The following is a 16,330-nucleotide window of genomic DNA, read 5'->3' on the forward strand; positions in this document are numbered from 1 at the left end:
TATTTATATTAGGCGTTTCACAAATCCTTACTAGCTAAAAAATATAAACTATACTTTTTAGTTTATAGTTATTATTCCGTGTTTCTATATTTCCGTAAAATAAGGTTTAAACCACTTAAGTACCCTTCCTAATAAGAATAATCCTATATATACTATTTGGTCTATAGGTATTATTAACTTTACTCCCCTTTATATAACCTTAAAGTGCATCTATATTAGAAATCCTTTAAGTTTTAACCTTTTTCCTATAAATTGTTTAATAGATAGTAACTTAACCTTATCTGCTCTAATTCTATTAAGTCTGTTTTTAAGTATAATATTATTACTTACTAACTAATTAACTATTTTTTATAACTATCTAACTGTAACTAGTTATAAGTTAGTATTTACTATACTAGTATTATTACCTAACTCTAAGGTCCTTACTGCCGTTAATAGCGTTATAGTTGCTACTTTTAGTAGTATATTATTAACTCCTTATTAAAACCGTAACTATAGTAGTAATTATATAACGAAGCCTTATAGTAGATACTATGGTAAACTTATTAATAGGCCGGGTATATAGGTATTAAATAATAGTTAATAAGTAATAATAACTAGTAGAGTAGTTGCCTAATAGATTAACTCCAATTATATTCTAAGAATTATTATAAGGAAGGAACTATCTAGGTAGGGATTAAGGGTCCTTAAATACACAACCGTACTCCTATAAAATCCTTTTTATATATAATATATATATTATATATAAGGTACGTAAGTTCCTCTTATTCCTCTTATTTAATACGTAGTATATTATATAACCTTAGTTACTATTCCTCGTCATATAGTTTTACGGGTTCCATCCTAGACTGTACTTATATTAACTAACTAACTTCTTCCGACTCTTCTTTAAGTAGTTATAACATCGTACTTAAAGCGTCTGTAATAGGTGGCACTGTGCGCGAGGTGGTATGGACTCCTATAATAACTATATAATTAATTTTAAGGGAAGTTTCTTATAGGAGCTCTTGCTGCACCCAGCCCAAAAAGACCAAAACCAACCAAAAGAACCCTAAAAAACACCTAGAGAATCCCCCTAAGATGCATGCATCGCAGGGGAGGCACACGTTAAATGACGGTAGTTCGTACCTGCGCGCGTCCGCTAGACCTACGCCCAACAATAGCCCTCTATAATAAGAACGGGCGAATACCATACTATAAAGCGGGAAGACCTTTATTAAGAAGGCATCTAATAAAATATAAAGCCTATTAGACGCGTCTAGTATCTATAACTATAGGGGAGTAACCGTTAGCTATAATAAACTAATATAGCTAGTAAAATGGCTCCGCTAGCCTAGCGAACTTTAGGCGCCCCTTTAGCAAACTCTTAATTAAATCCTCTAACGGCTAAATAAAATTAAAAATAAATAAAATCCCTTTTTACCGGCGAGCTATACCTGGGCCGCTATAGTTATACTTTTATAGCATAGGGAACCTACCCCCCTTAAGATAATAACTAGGTATATAATTATAATATAACTAAATATAAGAAAAGTAGAGGGGCTTAAAGAATAATAAAAAATAGAAGTCCTTATAGAGATTTATAAAGAGGTTTATAACGCTATTATAGTTTAATACCTTAGGAGCGGAGATATTAGAGTTACCCTAAAAGACTAATAGGTAAAGGAATAAGCTATAAGGGTAGAGGATAGGCTAGGAGAACGTATTAGCATAAAAGTGCTCTATAAAGATTACTTAGTTAAAATCCTAGTGGTCCCCCTAAGCCTTAGGGTAGAAAAGGGACGCTAGGCGGATAATACAGTAACTATATATAAGATAGTAAAATAAACGGAACGCCTTATACTAGGACTTAAGGTTACCTAAATCTAATAGCTTTAATAGGAAAATATAAATAAAGTATATACTAAGAATAATAAAAGGATATAAGGGTCGCTAGAGACTTACTAGGGAATCGCTAGCCAAACATATAGCTCCCTTATTATTAGCACATATATACTAGAAATGCAAAAACTCCTTATCTTAAAAGGTATTATTATAAATAGCCTTATATATAATATAAGGCTCTATAACTATAGACTCTACCTAGAATAATGTTATTGCTATATATAATAGGGATACACCTAATCCATATACGCAGTATAGGTATGCTGCGGCTACTATATAGGCCCCTATAATATAAGACACTGCTTAAATTAAGACTAAATAAAATATATAAACTGCTACTAAAATATATATAAGGCGTGGGAGAGAGAAGACTGCATTAAATATAGGAGATAGAAGGTAAGGGCTTAACAGCTACGGGAATAACTATACGCTAGGTTATATAAATGGAAATAATAGGTAATAAGCTAAGGGGATATAGGTACCTTCCCAGCATTTCCTACCTTTAATATTAGGGGGCTAGGCTAGCTATCCTAAGCCTTAACTAGCTAGAAGCGACGCCGCGTAATATTACTAGACTAAATAGGGACATAAGGGTTATAGGAGATATAAGGGAGAGGACGCCCTATAGAAAGACCCCTATGGACAGTAATAGCAAGCTTAAGACTAGGATAATTAAGAATTAGACTTAACGCGGTAAATATAACATTTATAGCTAACCTATAAAGAGTATATAGCTAATAAGTAAGAATAGGGGAAGAACTAAAGATAATAATAGATTTAGATATAGAAGCGCTAGTAAAAATATAAGATATAAGAACAAAAAGCTCTATATAAAATAAGTAGCAACTAGGGTATAGATATAAAAGACAGAAGTTCTAAATATCTTAGAGAAAGTAGAAATAAAAGAAGTAAGGAGTAGGGGAGAGATAAAGGACCCTCGCTAAGGGTCCGCTACCTATCCATTATATAGTATAACTGCGGCAATGTAAACTACCGTCTTATAAGGCCCCTACTAGACAGTTTAGACCTAGAGAAACACTATATCCTTGCTATATAGGAGCTGTATTATAATACCTATATACAATTAACATACTGCCCCTAAGGATTTTAGCTCCTATATAAACTAAAAGTAGCTATATATATGCTTTATAATTAATAAGGCTATTAGCCTATCCTTATAGTTATAGCAAGTAGTTAACCTAAATATTATAGTAATAATAATTTAAACGTATAGGGGACCGGTATAAATTATTAATATATATAACCCTAGGGTTAAAGGGGTCCTATAAATAGCAAATATTATATTAGTAATAAGCTTACTAGAAACTAAAGGTATAGAGTTTATCCTATTAAAAGATATAAACCTCTACTATCCGCGGTAGGGGGGCATCTATATTACTGCTAAATGATAGGTAGAGTGCCTACTAAAAGTTATAGATATCTGGGGCCTTAAGCTAGCTACCCCCCTAGGAGCAATTATATGGTAATAAGGTACCACTAAAAGTATAATTAACCTTACACTTATAGACGAAGGCCTATACTAGAGACTTAAAAAATATAACCCTAAAGAAGAATAGGCACTCGCCTTAGACTATATCCCCATTTAGATATAGCTAGATCTAGATATTAAGGCGCAACTAAGTAGTAAAAAATAAGCAATAAGGAAGCTTAAGATAAGCAGTTTCCTTAATATAGTTAAATAATAACTTTAAGACTTAGAAGAAATTCACCTAATACTAAACAAGTAAGGCTTATTAGCTACCCCTAAGGAAATTAACCGCAGACTAGCAAGGATTTAGGTAGTAATTAAAAATAGGCTAAAAGAGCACTGCCTAGTTTTAAAAGTAGGCCCCTATACGCGATACGTATAATCTATATAATATACAGTTCTTATTGCTAGCTAATAATAAGTAAGAAGGAAATATATAAGTAGCTATAACCCTAAAGACGAGAGATAATATAAAGATATAAGAAACTAGTTAAAGAATACCCTAAAAAAAGAAGTAAGGAATAACTAGAGACGGTTTATAAATAAGAATACTTTTAACTTAAGCCTCCCCTATAATAAGGGCCTCTAGGCTATAGCAAAATAGGTATAAAAAAAAGGTAGGGCGCCTAGTAGAAGATTTATACCTACCGCCCCTATAAAGAGCGGGGGAATTATAGGCTACTAATAACAATAACAAGAAGGCAAAGATCCTTATAAAAAGGCTCTTCCCCTAACCGGCCCTAGTACACCTTAGCGATATTATAGGTAAAACACTAGTAACCTGCCTATGGGTTAACAGCAATATAATAATAGAGGAAATGGCTAGAACTATTAGCCGCCTTTTAAATAATATAGTACTAGGACTAGATAGGATTCTAAATAAGGCCTTAAAGACCTATGGACTACTTATAGCACCTTAGCTTATAGATATAGCCAAAGTATACTTTATTATAGGCTACTACCTATAACTCGGAAGATCTATAATAACGGTTGTTTTACAAAAAAAGGGTAAAGTAGATTACTTAACCCTAAGAAGCTACCGCTCTATTGCCTTAGAAAATACCCTTAGCAAGATCTTAGAAAGGGTAATAGTAGACTATATAGTAGATATAGTTAAGAAACACGCCCTATTACTATAAAGCTAAATAGGGGCAAGAAAGAACCGCTTAACATTATTAGCACTTACGCTACTTACTGCCACTATTAAATCTATATGGGCGATGCGAAGGGACTTTATAGTATTAATACTTAGCCTAGATATTAGTGGTGCCTATAACAACGTACCCTATAAGCGCCTCCTATATATCCTTAGGGTAAAGGGCTTCCTAGAATAGATTATATAATTTATTTAAGGGTTTATAGGCCAGAAAGAAATATTATTGGTCTTTAGCAAGTATTAGAGCCCCCCTATTATAGTTATAACAGGAATACTATAAGGATTACCCCTCTCGCCTATACTCTTTCTTTTCTTTATAAGCAACCTACTTAACTCCTTTAAGGAAGGGGCGACCTAGGGAATAGGCTTTATTAATAACATAAACCTAATTATATATAGGCTAATAGCCGTAAAGAATTATAGAACACTAGAGAAAGCCTATAATACCTATATAGAATAGGTGAGACAATATAGAGTCCAATTCTCTTTAGAGAAATACTAGCTAATCTATTTTATAAGAAAACGTAACTAATCTATAGATCTCTAGTATATAATTTATATTTAAGGCTTTAGGGGTTAACTAGTTTAAGGCCTAAGGGTATTAGGAGTATAGGTAGATAGTAAGCTCTAGTAGAGCGTATATATATTATAAGCGGCCCGTAAGGGCTAAGCTTAGTATATTATAATATCTAGAATTGTTAATTCTATATAGGGCCTATGCTTTTAGAGGTTACGCCTACTATATATAGTAGTTATCTGGCTAACTATAACATACGGATCCAGTATTTAGGCAATAGGAGAATCTAAAAAAGGCCCCCGTAAATCGCTCCTTAAACCACTTTAAAAGGTCTAAATAGCCTGCCTTTAGAGTATAATAGGCGGGTATAAGCGAACGGCTATAGTACTGCTTAAGAAGGAAGCTAATATCCCTCCCCTATAATTATATATTAAAGCCTCTATAATATAAAGGGATAAAAGAAGCGTAACTTTAATATTATAAAGTATATTAAGATACGCCTAAATAAACTATAGAGTGACCCTAGGGTGCCCTATAGAAGAGGAAACTAAATACCCTAAAGTAGGGAAGATATATTAGAGAAATAGGTAAAGAAAGTAGAAGAAAAATAGTACTATATTAGGGCCTAGGCCTATATAGAGGAGGAAGAGAGACGCGTAAGAGGTAAGTAAAGGCAATAGTAAGAGAGAGAAAGGAGCTAAAGTAGAGTATAAAAGAGTATTAGGAAACTATCTACCGTAATATAATACTAGTTAGACTAACACTAAAGAGGTATATAGGAGTTAAAGGTATAAAGGCTAACCTAGGCAAGAGCAACTTAAGCTATAGTATAGTTAACGTTATAGGAGGTAAATACTTAGGGGCTCTAAAAAGGCCTAACAAAGGCAGAAAATATAATGGTAATACTCTTAAGAATAGGAATAATAGGACTAAAAGATTAGCTCTACTAGGTAGGTATCCTAGTAGGTAGCCTAAGATATAAATATAGCTAGCTAAAATAGACACTAAAATATATAATACTATTATACCCCCTACGCACTAACTAAGAAGTAATACTCTTAGTAGCTAGTATAGAGAACTATAATACACTGCTCTTAATATAAAAAGGTCTTAAGGCGGTTACCTAGTAGCTTATTAGCTAAAATATACTAGACTAGTTCCGGGTTATAAAGGAAATAGTAATAAAAGGTAAAGGGGCGAGTAATAGGCGTCCCCTAATAACTCTATAGTAGTAAAGTAAAGATTGCGATACTAGCGCGTCCGTAGGCTTATTACGGCAGTAGTAGTTCCTAAAAAGGTTAAAAAGTAAGGTAGTAAAGCACCACTAGTAACTTATAGGCGCTAAGTAGGCGAGTTTTAAAAGGCAGGGAGATGGATTACAGGGTTTTCTCAAGTTAAGTTTTTCTTAAGTTGAGTTTTCTCCCTATATATAAATAAGGAGTAGTCCACGTAGGCCTAATAGGGATCTAAATCGGACGTTAAGCAATAAATTATTATTATTATTTAATTAATTCTAAGGCTATAAAAAATATTTAAAGTTTATATTATATATATAATCTAGCTCTTATACCATTTTTTAAAAACCTATTGATTCTTTTCTAAAATCTAAAATCTATAATATATATTTTCTACTACTAAATAATAATTTTATTTTTTAAAAATTTAATATCTTATAGAAATTTACTTTTACTAAAACTTTTTTTATTTAAAAATTTATTTAAAAAGTGTGAGAGTTTATTATAACCCTTTTGACTATCCTTTTTTTTTAAAAAAAATTTATATAAGAAATTGCATTTTCCCCCTATTTTTTAACTTTATAATAAAAATTTATTCTTTTTAAATAAAATTTTAAGTAGAGAGAGTTTTAGTAAAAGTAAATTTCTATAAAATACTAAATTTTTAAGAAATATTTTTAATGTCTAGTAATAGAAAATATATACTAAATATAGTAAAATTTAGTAGGAAGTTAGTAAAACCTAGAGACTTTTACAAAGGACTATAGATTTTAAACATTAAAAAACATCGCGATTACTAGATTATATATCTATAAGTAGCTTTAGATGTTTTTTAATGCTCTAGAATTAATTATGTGACTTTTATATAACATTTTGGCAAAAAGGGTCATTTTTGGTATAACCTCTGCACGGACGCTTTTGATAAGGTACTGTAAACTAGAAAAGGACGCGTTCCTTATTAATTTAGTACACACTTATAGCTTTATAAAAGCATAGGCGTATATAATTTACAGGTTTTAGAATTAAATAAGGAGCTTAGGGCCCCTTTTTAAACTAACGCTAAGACCTTTAGTTTAGAAGCCTTATATAGTAAAGTTACTAACTTTTTAGCATATAATTCCGGCGTTTTACGGGTGGTAAGAGGAAAATTAAAACTTCGAGGCTGTGCAGCTAAAATAACTCCGAATTAACGTATTCGGAACTGAATCTGGGGCCTTCAGGTCGGAACCGAACGACCCCTTAATATTAACTAGTTACAACCCCGAGCTCTTCTCATTCTCATCCCCCTCATCCTCATTATCATCCTCTTCACCCTCATCATCATGCTCCCCATCCCTATCTTCCTCATCCAGCGCCTTTTCAGTTTCGCTGATGTGGCTGCTTAACTCCTCCGCCTCCATTGGTTTGCCTTGCTTGCGTAGCGCTACCGCTAGCTTTTCCATGCTCTTCATTGTGTCAGGATGCCGCTCCCCAAGCCCTTTTCCTGAGAGATGCAGCACTTCTCGGTGCACTCTCTCGGCCTTACCGTAATCGGCCTTGCTATCAAACAGGCAGGCCATATTGTACATACAAACCGATGTATCCGGGTGCTCCTTCCCTAGTCCTTTCTCGCTTAACGTGTTCCACCACTCACTGGCGAACACCAGTCACTGGCGAACCCCAAAAACCACCAAAAATCGGAAAAACTGCACCTTGATATCTTGACAACGGCTCAATAATAAATTCCGAAATTTTATAATTAGCCTTTTATACCTATTTTAAACGTCTTATTAAATTTAAAAGGTAATCTATTAAGTAGCTTTAGAGATATTACAATTTAGCTCAAAAGTGGGGGCCAAAACCTAATATCTCAATAATGGCCAGGCTCATTACGCTAGAATTTTATTAAAAGTCTTAAGGTAGGCACAAAAGGCTAATTATAAAATTTTAGAATTTATCACTAAGCCGTTGTTAAGATATCAAGGTGCAGTTTTTCCGATTTTTGGTGGTTTTTGGGGTTCGCCAGTGACTGGTGTTCGCCAGTGAGTGGTGGAACACGTTAGCTGCAGCGCTTCCTTTTGCAGCTTCGTCATATCTTTGCTGGGATTCTAACACACGCCCAAAATTCGTCATGGTCGTCACGGCATAAGGGTGCTCTCGCCCTAGTGTTGTCAGATACGACGTCCACACCTGGCGATACTTCTTCTCCGCTTCATCCCAGTTTTTCTGGGCCCGGAACACTCCCGCCAGGTGTCTATGCAGGATAGTGTCCGAATGCTCCTTGCCCAAAACCGTTTCATACAGACGTAGCACCTTGTCGTACGTTTCTTCAGCCTCCTGGTACTTTCCTTGGCACTCTAGCGTCCCCGCCAAGCTCTCCATACTTGCCAATGTGAGTGGGTTATTCGGCCCCAATACAGTATCCCTCCCCTCTAAGGCTCGTCGGAGCAATTTCTCTGCTGCGTCGTACTTTCCCTGGTCCATTAGGATCACACCAAGCTCATCCATGCTCATTAGCGCATCCGTATCTTCCTTGCCCAGCACCCTTTTCGTGTCCTTTAGAGTGCAACGTTGCATCTTTTCGGCATCATCGTAACGCCCCAAGCGCCTCAAGATCCTCCCAAGATCGTTCATACTCTTCAGCGTGGCGCGGTGGTCTTTTCCCAGAGTCTTCTTCCTCGCATCCAGTACTTGCTGGCAAAGTTTCTCAGCCTCATTGAACTCGCCCTGGTCCATCAGAACGACCGCCAGCATTGACAAGCTAGTTAGAGTTTCGGTGTCATCTTTGCCGAGCAGCTTTTCATGTATATCGAAGGTGTGCTTGCAGTACACATGAGCAGTGGTGTATCGGCCCTGCTCCCATTCGCACCAGGCGGCTTTGTATAGCAGAGCAGCGTGAAGCAATTGCGACTCGCGAGACTCGAAGCCGTATGCGGATACAATGCGTACGTGCGGAGAGAGTGACTGACACTCGCCCCAAGAGCCAAACTCAGGGTTTGGAAATGCCTTCGAGAGCAGCTTAACCGCTTGTCCTTGGTACTCTCCACTTTTGCCTTGGGTCTCTAGCCAATCCCGGGTGGCTAGTTGGACGAGACGGTGCATTGTAAAGCTTTTTCGTCGTTGCTTCTAGTAATAAGTGAGAAAGCCTCCAGAAAGCATGTAGTGATTTAGACTCAATCGGTCCAAGAAGCAAAAATTTCGGGATGTCGCTGCGGTCCAAGACAGCCATCAAGGAAAGCAGCTCCGCTCCCTGCGGCTTCTGCTCCCGGATCCGCGTGAAGGAAAGCTGCCATGTTCGAATGGGGGATCCAGAAGGGCTGAGGCCTCTTCGAAGGTCGGCAACGAGCTCGAGTTCCAAAAAGCCGGTTACCTCGGAATCGCCTTTCCGGAGCATTCTGACGTACCCCGCTAGAGTTGTATTGCATTCAGAAATGTGCGCAGCAGCATGAGTGATTGCCAGCGGGAGATTCTCTAGCGTCGTCAGGAGCTCTTTCGTGTCTCCGTCTCGGGTCGCGGAATTAGGCGGGAGTTTCGATTGGAGCAAGGCTTCCGCTTCTGCCTCTAGCATATGCTGTACCTCAATGGTCTCGTTGCCCTCCGCCAGCCTCTTACCGACACGTGTATCTCTTGTAGTAATAATGATGAAGCCCTTTGGGCTTCTGGGAATATAATTCTCAAGTGGCGGACCGGCTGCGAGTGAAGTTCCACGCTCAAAAAACACATTAGAGTCATCAGCGTTATCCAGGATCATTAACCATGGCAATTTAGTCTCACTCAACCGTTTAGATACGGAATGAAATACGCTAATATCAGAATCCTTCGGCGGAGAGATACCGAGATTTTGCGCGATCATTATATATGCTTGCTCAAACGTCGCGGTGGTATCAGCACGGACCCAGAATACCCTGCCATGTGGATACTTCTCGTGGAATTGATAGCAATACTCTATTGCTATTTGGGATTTTCTAGAAATTTCGGAGCGTTTCGGCGTGTATTTGCAAATGGTACCTTTCCAGGAGCTTACCCAACGCCACCAATACCGGCAAGAGCGACCCGAGGTTGAACCTCCAACTTGGCTTTGATCTTTGCAATGAGATCTTTACGGCCGACGAAGTGGGGGTCTCTTTGGAGTGAAATTAGGAAGGATTCTCTCCCTTTACAAGTATTAGCACCATTTTTGCTACTGGGAACCATTGCATGTGCACTAAATCTAGTTGTAAGGGGAAGGGCACGTTGATGTGATGAAAGTAGCCGTTTCCTTATTTTCGCCATAGCTCTATTACATATAAAGGCCTGCCCAAGCGGCTCACTTCCTTACACCTCTCAAGGATATTCATTGCCATTATTAGGCATCGGTGGCTTACCGCGCTTTTCTTCCAACTTCTTCAAGCACCGCCGAAGCTCTCCCGCAACCTGGGTAAATCCGTCGTCATCTTCCGATCTGAACTCAGTCATGTCCATGTGATTATTATGTATCCCTATCGAGTTGTAGCTTGGCAGGATGGCGGAATTTTTCGGGACGACCTAGGTTGGACTCGTTAGCAATGCAGCAGATAAAGGACGGGTACGCCTTGAGAAAAGTTGCGAAAGGTGGGGAGGTATTGGTTTTAAAAAGGTGGTGGCAATGCTCACTTCGCCGACGTCGGGAAGAGGAAGCTCTTCATAGAAGCAGGTGATGTCTATACGTCGATTTCCGGCTTCAATCCGCCGCCTCAATAAAGCGTGGAAGTCTTCTTTAATCCGAGCCAGCACCTCAGAATCAGTTTTGAGTACCTGGACAGTGTCCACGTTGAGTTGTTTCACGAGGCCGATCCATTTCGCTATAGATGCTGCCCATTCTGCCAGATCAGCACCCGAATGCGGTGTGCCGAGGAAAAGGATAGAGTATGTGCGTTCTATGATATTTCGTAGATGAGGCTCTGGACTTATCTCGGACGCTCGAAGAACCTACGCGCCACAGTTAGGCAACTTCTCAGAATCGGAACTATGCTGGGCAACTTACATCCTGACAAACAAGACCTCCAAGGCTATGAGAAATATAATGGGTCGATTGTTCTGTTACTATTAATAATGGCACCACACCCGCAAAAATAGATGGTCAGGCTCTCACAGTATCGTCCCTTTCTCGATATATTTGTAAACCATTCAACAAGTTCCTGGCGTGATCGCCTACTCTGTTTGCCGAGGCTACCGATCGCCAGTCTGAGACGTTTGCGTCATATCCGAAGTTAGGATTCGAGTTTGGGGGAGCTGCTTGGGTAGAAGTGTCTGCGGCTAGGGGGTGTCTGCATTTTCAGCCGTCCATGTCTTCTCGCGATGTCCGGTCAGGCCGTGCACAAAGACGATACTGAGAAAAGGATCTATTAGCGTAGATATTGTCGTGATTGCAGCTCAAAGGATATGAAGACCGTTACGCAGAGCAACAGACGGGTACTTGGAGATACGTACCTAGGCGGAGAGAAAAGGTACGGAAGCACTTCGAGAAAATGGATAAAAAATTGGACTGGCCAACAGTAAAGTAAGCGCAGCGAACAAGGTATACCGCACATAAACTTGCTGAACCAAACACGTCATGACTAAGGCGGAGCGGAAGAATTAAGTGACATACTCAACCAGGGCCAAGTCTGTCTTGTAGAGTTCTTTGATGCCAAATGCGATAGGAGCAGCTGGGGTTGAAGGTTTGGTCGAGCTGTTCTCCACTGGCCGACTCTGTTTCGCTTTGTCTTTCCGGAACCACTTCAGCCTCATCGTTAGAGAGTAGGAAGCTCGAATGTCTGATGCTTGCGAATTGTATCCACGATTGAAGTGAGATGACTAGCCCTTCGAGGTCGCTACTTGTTTGCACACGTTATCGTTGTCAACATCCGTCGTATCCATTCCTACGGACGCAAATGGGAGTGAGACTCTTTCCACGTCGCTACTGCATCCCACCGGTGGGCTTCGTATTTCCGGATATAACTGGTGAAGGTGCTCCGTTCGGTGTGGACGGCGCTGTCTCAGGCGCCTCATGCAAAGGTTGCCTTCAATTCACTAACCACTAATGCACACAATTTTGGCTGCAGTCACACCCGTCATAAGCCTCGGGAGATTAATTAGTGGGTGCATTGCTTTTTAATCGGACTAGCATGCACACTTTTAGTGTTTCATTGCTAAATAAATATCGCCAATATTTGCGACTAACCATTGTTCATTATTGGTAGGGAGGTACTGCATAGCTCGAGGCTCGAAGTCCCCCAGAGCCCCCAGAGCTGAGTGGCCATGCACAGACCATTACACAGACCACTCTCGTAGTTTTCCTTTCCGAGCGATGGAGGGCGTCCAAGCCTTGGCGTCAGTATCACGTTGCCAAGATCTAGCTCAAACGAGAGTGTCTAATTGGCTAGATCCTTATCGATACGGTTGGAGGCAGACTAGCGTGCGAAGGGATAGAGAGCTCCACAGAGAACCAAGGCCATGTTCTTTACCGCAGCCGTCGCAACTCCTGCCGCTTTTATAACTACTTGCCACGCTCTAATTGGCGTATGTGATTTACAGTCCGGTCAGGCCATTCCGATCGACGTACGAACAAATTGACATGCCTAGACCGTTGTCAAGTCGAGAGGCCTTCAAACCCTCGAAAGGTTAATGCTTCCCCAACTCACGCCCTCCGCTTTGCCACACGGATCGCAAATTCTTTGATGGTTCAGTTATGATGATGTTTTAAGTTAAAGGGAGGTAAATTCTTAAAAGACTGGCCCGTTGCGTAATGCAGCGTAGTTCATGAAGAAATACATAAGAAACGTAGTCTTGCCAGGAACAGAAGGTCTCCTCACCACCTTTCATATTGGCTAGGCCAGGCTCCCCTCATCTTCTCTTTCCCCCTCTCCCACTTCTGCTCCGGCCTCAAAGGTAACTAAATCTGGGACGCACGAGGCGTCAACCTGACTATCAATGGCCCCTTTCCCCAAACAAGATAGATGGCCTGGGAGTCCTGCCATTTGTCGTAGCTTCCATCCAGTACAAAGTCAAAATGGTACAGGACCCGAGCGATAATGACGCGCATCTCCGCGTACGCAAGATTCTTGCCAATGCAGTCGCGGGGGCCGTGGCTGAAGGGCCTGAAGGCGTCGCGGTTGTCCCCGTCGAACCGGCGCTCGTAGCGCGGATGCGAGGCCGGTAGCCAGCGCTCGGGGCAGAAGGAGTTGGGATCGATAAAGTTGTTGGGATTGCGAAAGGTTGCCCACTGGCAGGTGGAGACCTGGGTCTGTTCAACGTCAGTTTTAAGGGCGGAGGTAACAGAAAACGGTGTTGTCTAAGTCTCAAGAACAGAAGCATAGGAATAAGGGTAAGCAGGACGTACACCCTTAGGAACATAATATCCCCCAACAACATCCCCTGGAGACACACGTGGCGGTGTCTCACCAGCTGGTGGATACACCCGAAGCGTCTCCTCGATGACAGCATCGAGATACTGTAGCGGCGCTGTAGTCCTTATGCTAACGTCATCCTCGCTCTTGAACGCACCGCGAATCTCATCCGCAAGCACGTTATACACCTTCGGGTTGCGCCCAAGGTAATAAAAGAAACCAGACAACGCTGTCGCTGTCGTCTCGCTGCCCGCCGTTATCAAAAGCGACAAGTTAGCGTGGATCTCATGCTCATGCATACCCTTCTCTCCGTCCTGATTCGCCCGCATCATATATGTCATAAAGTCCCACCGCTTATTCGGCAACTCCCCCTGCGCCATACGCGTCTCGGCCTTGGCGATGCCCAGCTTTCGATGCTCATCGCTGTTCTCGATCTCCCTAGTACTTATAAATAAGCTGAAGAGGGGGCGAAGTAAGGGTAGAGCGTTCATAAACCGGCGTAGTGCCTGGCCACGCATGGACGGAAAGATAGTCAGCACCCAGGAGTGGTACTTGCTGTCATCAAGGCAGTGGAAACTATCCGTAAAGGTCAGGTCGCCAATAATGTCAAAGGTGATAAAGCTGAGCCAGCGGGTGATATCGACGGACTCGCCCTTCTTGGCGAAGAGGTCGAGTTTTTGAATTAGTTTGGAGATGTGCTGGGCGATGATGGGCTCCTGCTCATACATGGCGGCCTCGCTGAAGGCGTGGGCCAGTTGGCGGCGCTGCCGGCGGTGATCATCGCTATTTGATTGGATCATGGATGCTTCGTCACCGGGAAAGAAGAAGCCCTTGATCTTGGAGAACTCTGCCTTGCCCTTGCGGTGGGCGTATACCTGGGGCCAGGCAATGGAACCATCAAGGGCAAGGCGGTTAGGGGCAATACGTACGATGGGCCCGTATTGACGGTGTAGGCCGGCGACATGGCGAGCCCAAGCGCCTTGGACGTGTTCCTGGTAAAGATATGGTAGCTCTGTTACAGCTAGAAGCTTTGGGCCAGGGACTTTTGAGAGAGGATGGAACCAAAGGCGGTAAGAAATAACGCCAATGCCATACGCAACTAGCTACGGATAGTTTGTCAGCTATAATGCCCTAATTCCTACAGCAAAAAGTCATGTTTTCGGAAAGATAAGTTAGCTTACTTACACCTCCTATAACGAGAGTAAAAAGTCCCGTTATGGACTGCAAGGTTTTAGTTGCCCTTTGCAGCAATAAGACTAAGGAGTAGTTGGGTAGCGGCATCGTGGGCGTGTTAAGACTATTAAGATAAGTGTAGTCGTAGTACGCTCTACAGTTTAATCTGTTGTCAACGCATAAGACTATACTTTATTAGTTAACAAAGATTACAAAAAAAAAGGTTACTTATTATGTTGGGAAAGAAGAAGCAACCTTAACAGCATTGTTATATAAAGTTTTAGAGACGGCTATAGTGCTACTTAAGTTATATTAACGGGCTACTTGTTAACCTAAGCATTTATTCCACAACAAGGAAGTATATAGAAGCGCTAAGGGACTTATCGGATAAACTGCAAAGGAGTGCTAAAAGGCCTACTCTCTGCGGAGAGCCGAGGAATAGGGCGGCCAATTAAATTTAATAGTGTTTATCGTATAACGTAAACCGTGGGGGTTAAGGGTAGCGAAAACGTGGGAAATAAGCCGATACTCTTCCCCCCCTAGTTTAAAGGTTAAATTTTTCGCGGTAACTTAAGTTAAAAAAAAACTTTAAACTAGAGGGGGGAGAGTAGGAACTATGGCAAGTAACTAGCTAAATTCCCTCCCCCCCTCTCCCTCCCTCCCTAAGCAGGGGATAGAGTTTAGCTCTGTTAAAAGAGAGAAATATACTTCGCTATAGACACGACTTTACCACGCTATATATACTCCCTAATATTACTCTTTTTCTCTTCCCCTCCTAATTTAAAGGTTAAGGATAAAGCTATAACTAATATACTATAAGAACTCCGCCCTAATTACCTTTAAAAGAAGGCCCTAGAGCTAAATCGCTCTATAGGATAGCTCTACCTTAGGATCTTATTAAATATATTAGATATTATAAACTCTAATTCTTAAAATTATAGTATAACTATTAACTGCCGTCTTTAGTAGAATAATTAATAGGCTAATGCTTAAGTCCTAATTAATATAGGAGTTAGTAGTATAGGATTTATTAATAAGATCTTTATATAAGATAATAGGTTTACTTTAAACCCCTTTAGCTAGCATATTGACTTATTTAGATTTAATAGTAAACGTACTATTTTAGGCAGTATTACCTATATGGTATACCTAAAATTTTAATACCTAAACTACAAAGAACTAATCAGGCTTTTTATTACTACCCTAGGCTATCTAATAATCCTTAAATAACCTTAGGTAAAGCTATATAAGGACACTATTAATTAGAATAACCTTAAGCTTCTATTTACCGCCTCCCGTTATAAGTAGAAGTGCATTATAATTTACTACTTAGATCCTAAACTAAAATTTAGAAAGTTTACTAGATCTACTAGCCTAAACTTTTTATAAATATCTACCTAGTACCTAAGAAATTTACTTAATTTTACTAACTTAAGAAATCTAATAAATTCTACTAGTATAAGATTTCCGCTAATATCTACTAAGTATTATAGGACCTAGTCAATCGAGGTATAAGCGCCGTAAATAACGTATGCAAGCCTATATAATTAG

General features: G+C 40.1%; 2 protein-coding genes across 2 annotated transcripts; both read right to left on the bottom strand.

Annotated features, from left to right (window-relative positions):
• Nucleotides 1–7,534: 7,534 nt before the first annotated feature.
• On the bottom strand, nucleotides 7,535–12,008 carry K441DRAFT_678085 (TPR-like protein; the record flags this gene model as incomplete). The annotated part of the gene is made up of 9 exons (XM_067651134.1): nucleotides 7,535–7,820; nucleotides 8,374–8,617; nucleotides 8,756–9,369; nucleotides 9,665–10,225; nucleotides 10,285–10,414; nucleotides 10,625–10,784; nucleotides 10,893–11,207; nucleotides 11,263–11,287; nucleotides 11,869–12,008. 9 exons carry the CDS (start codon nucleotides 12,006–12,008, stop codon nucleotides 7,535–7,537), a joined length of 2,475 nt encoding a protein of 824 aa, XP_067503317.1.
• Nucleotides 12,009–12,897: 889 nt separating this feature from the next.
• On the bottom strand, nucleotides 12,898–14,887 carry K441DRAFT_722696 (cytochrome P450; the record flags this gene model as incomplete). The annotated part of the gene is made up of 4 exons (XM_067654074.1): nucleotides 12,898–12,932; nucleotides 13,170–13,503; nucleotides 13,600–14,709; nucleotides 14,792–14,887. 4 exons carry the CDS (start codon nucleotides 14,885–14,887, stop codon nucleotides 12,898–12,900), a joined length of 1,575 nt encoding a protein of 524 aa, XP_067503318.1.
• Between the last annotated feature and the right edge of the window lie 1,443 nt (nucleotides 14,888–16,330).

Source organism: Cenococcum geophilum (assembly GCF_001692895.1).
Source record: "Cenococcum geophilum 1.58 unplaced genomic scaffold K441scaffold_25, whole genome shotgun sequence".
NCBI classification, from domain to species: Eukaryota; Fungi; Ascomycota; class Dothideomycetes; order Gloniales; family Gloniaceae; genus Cenococcum; species Cenococcum geophilum.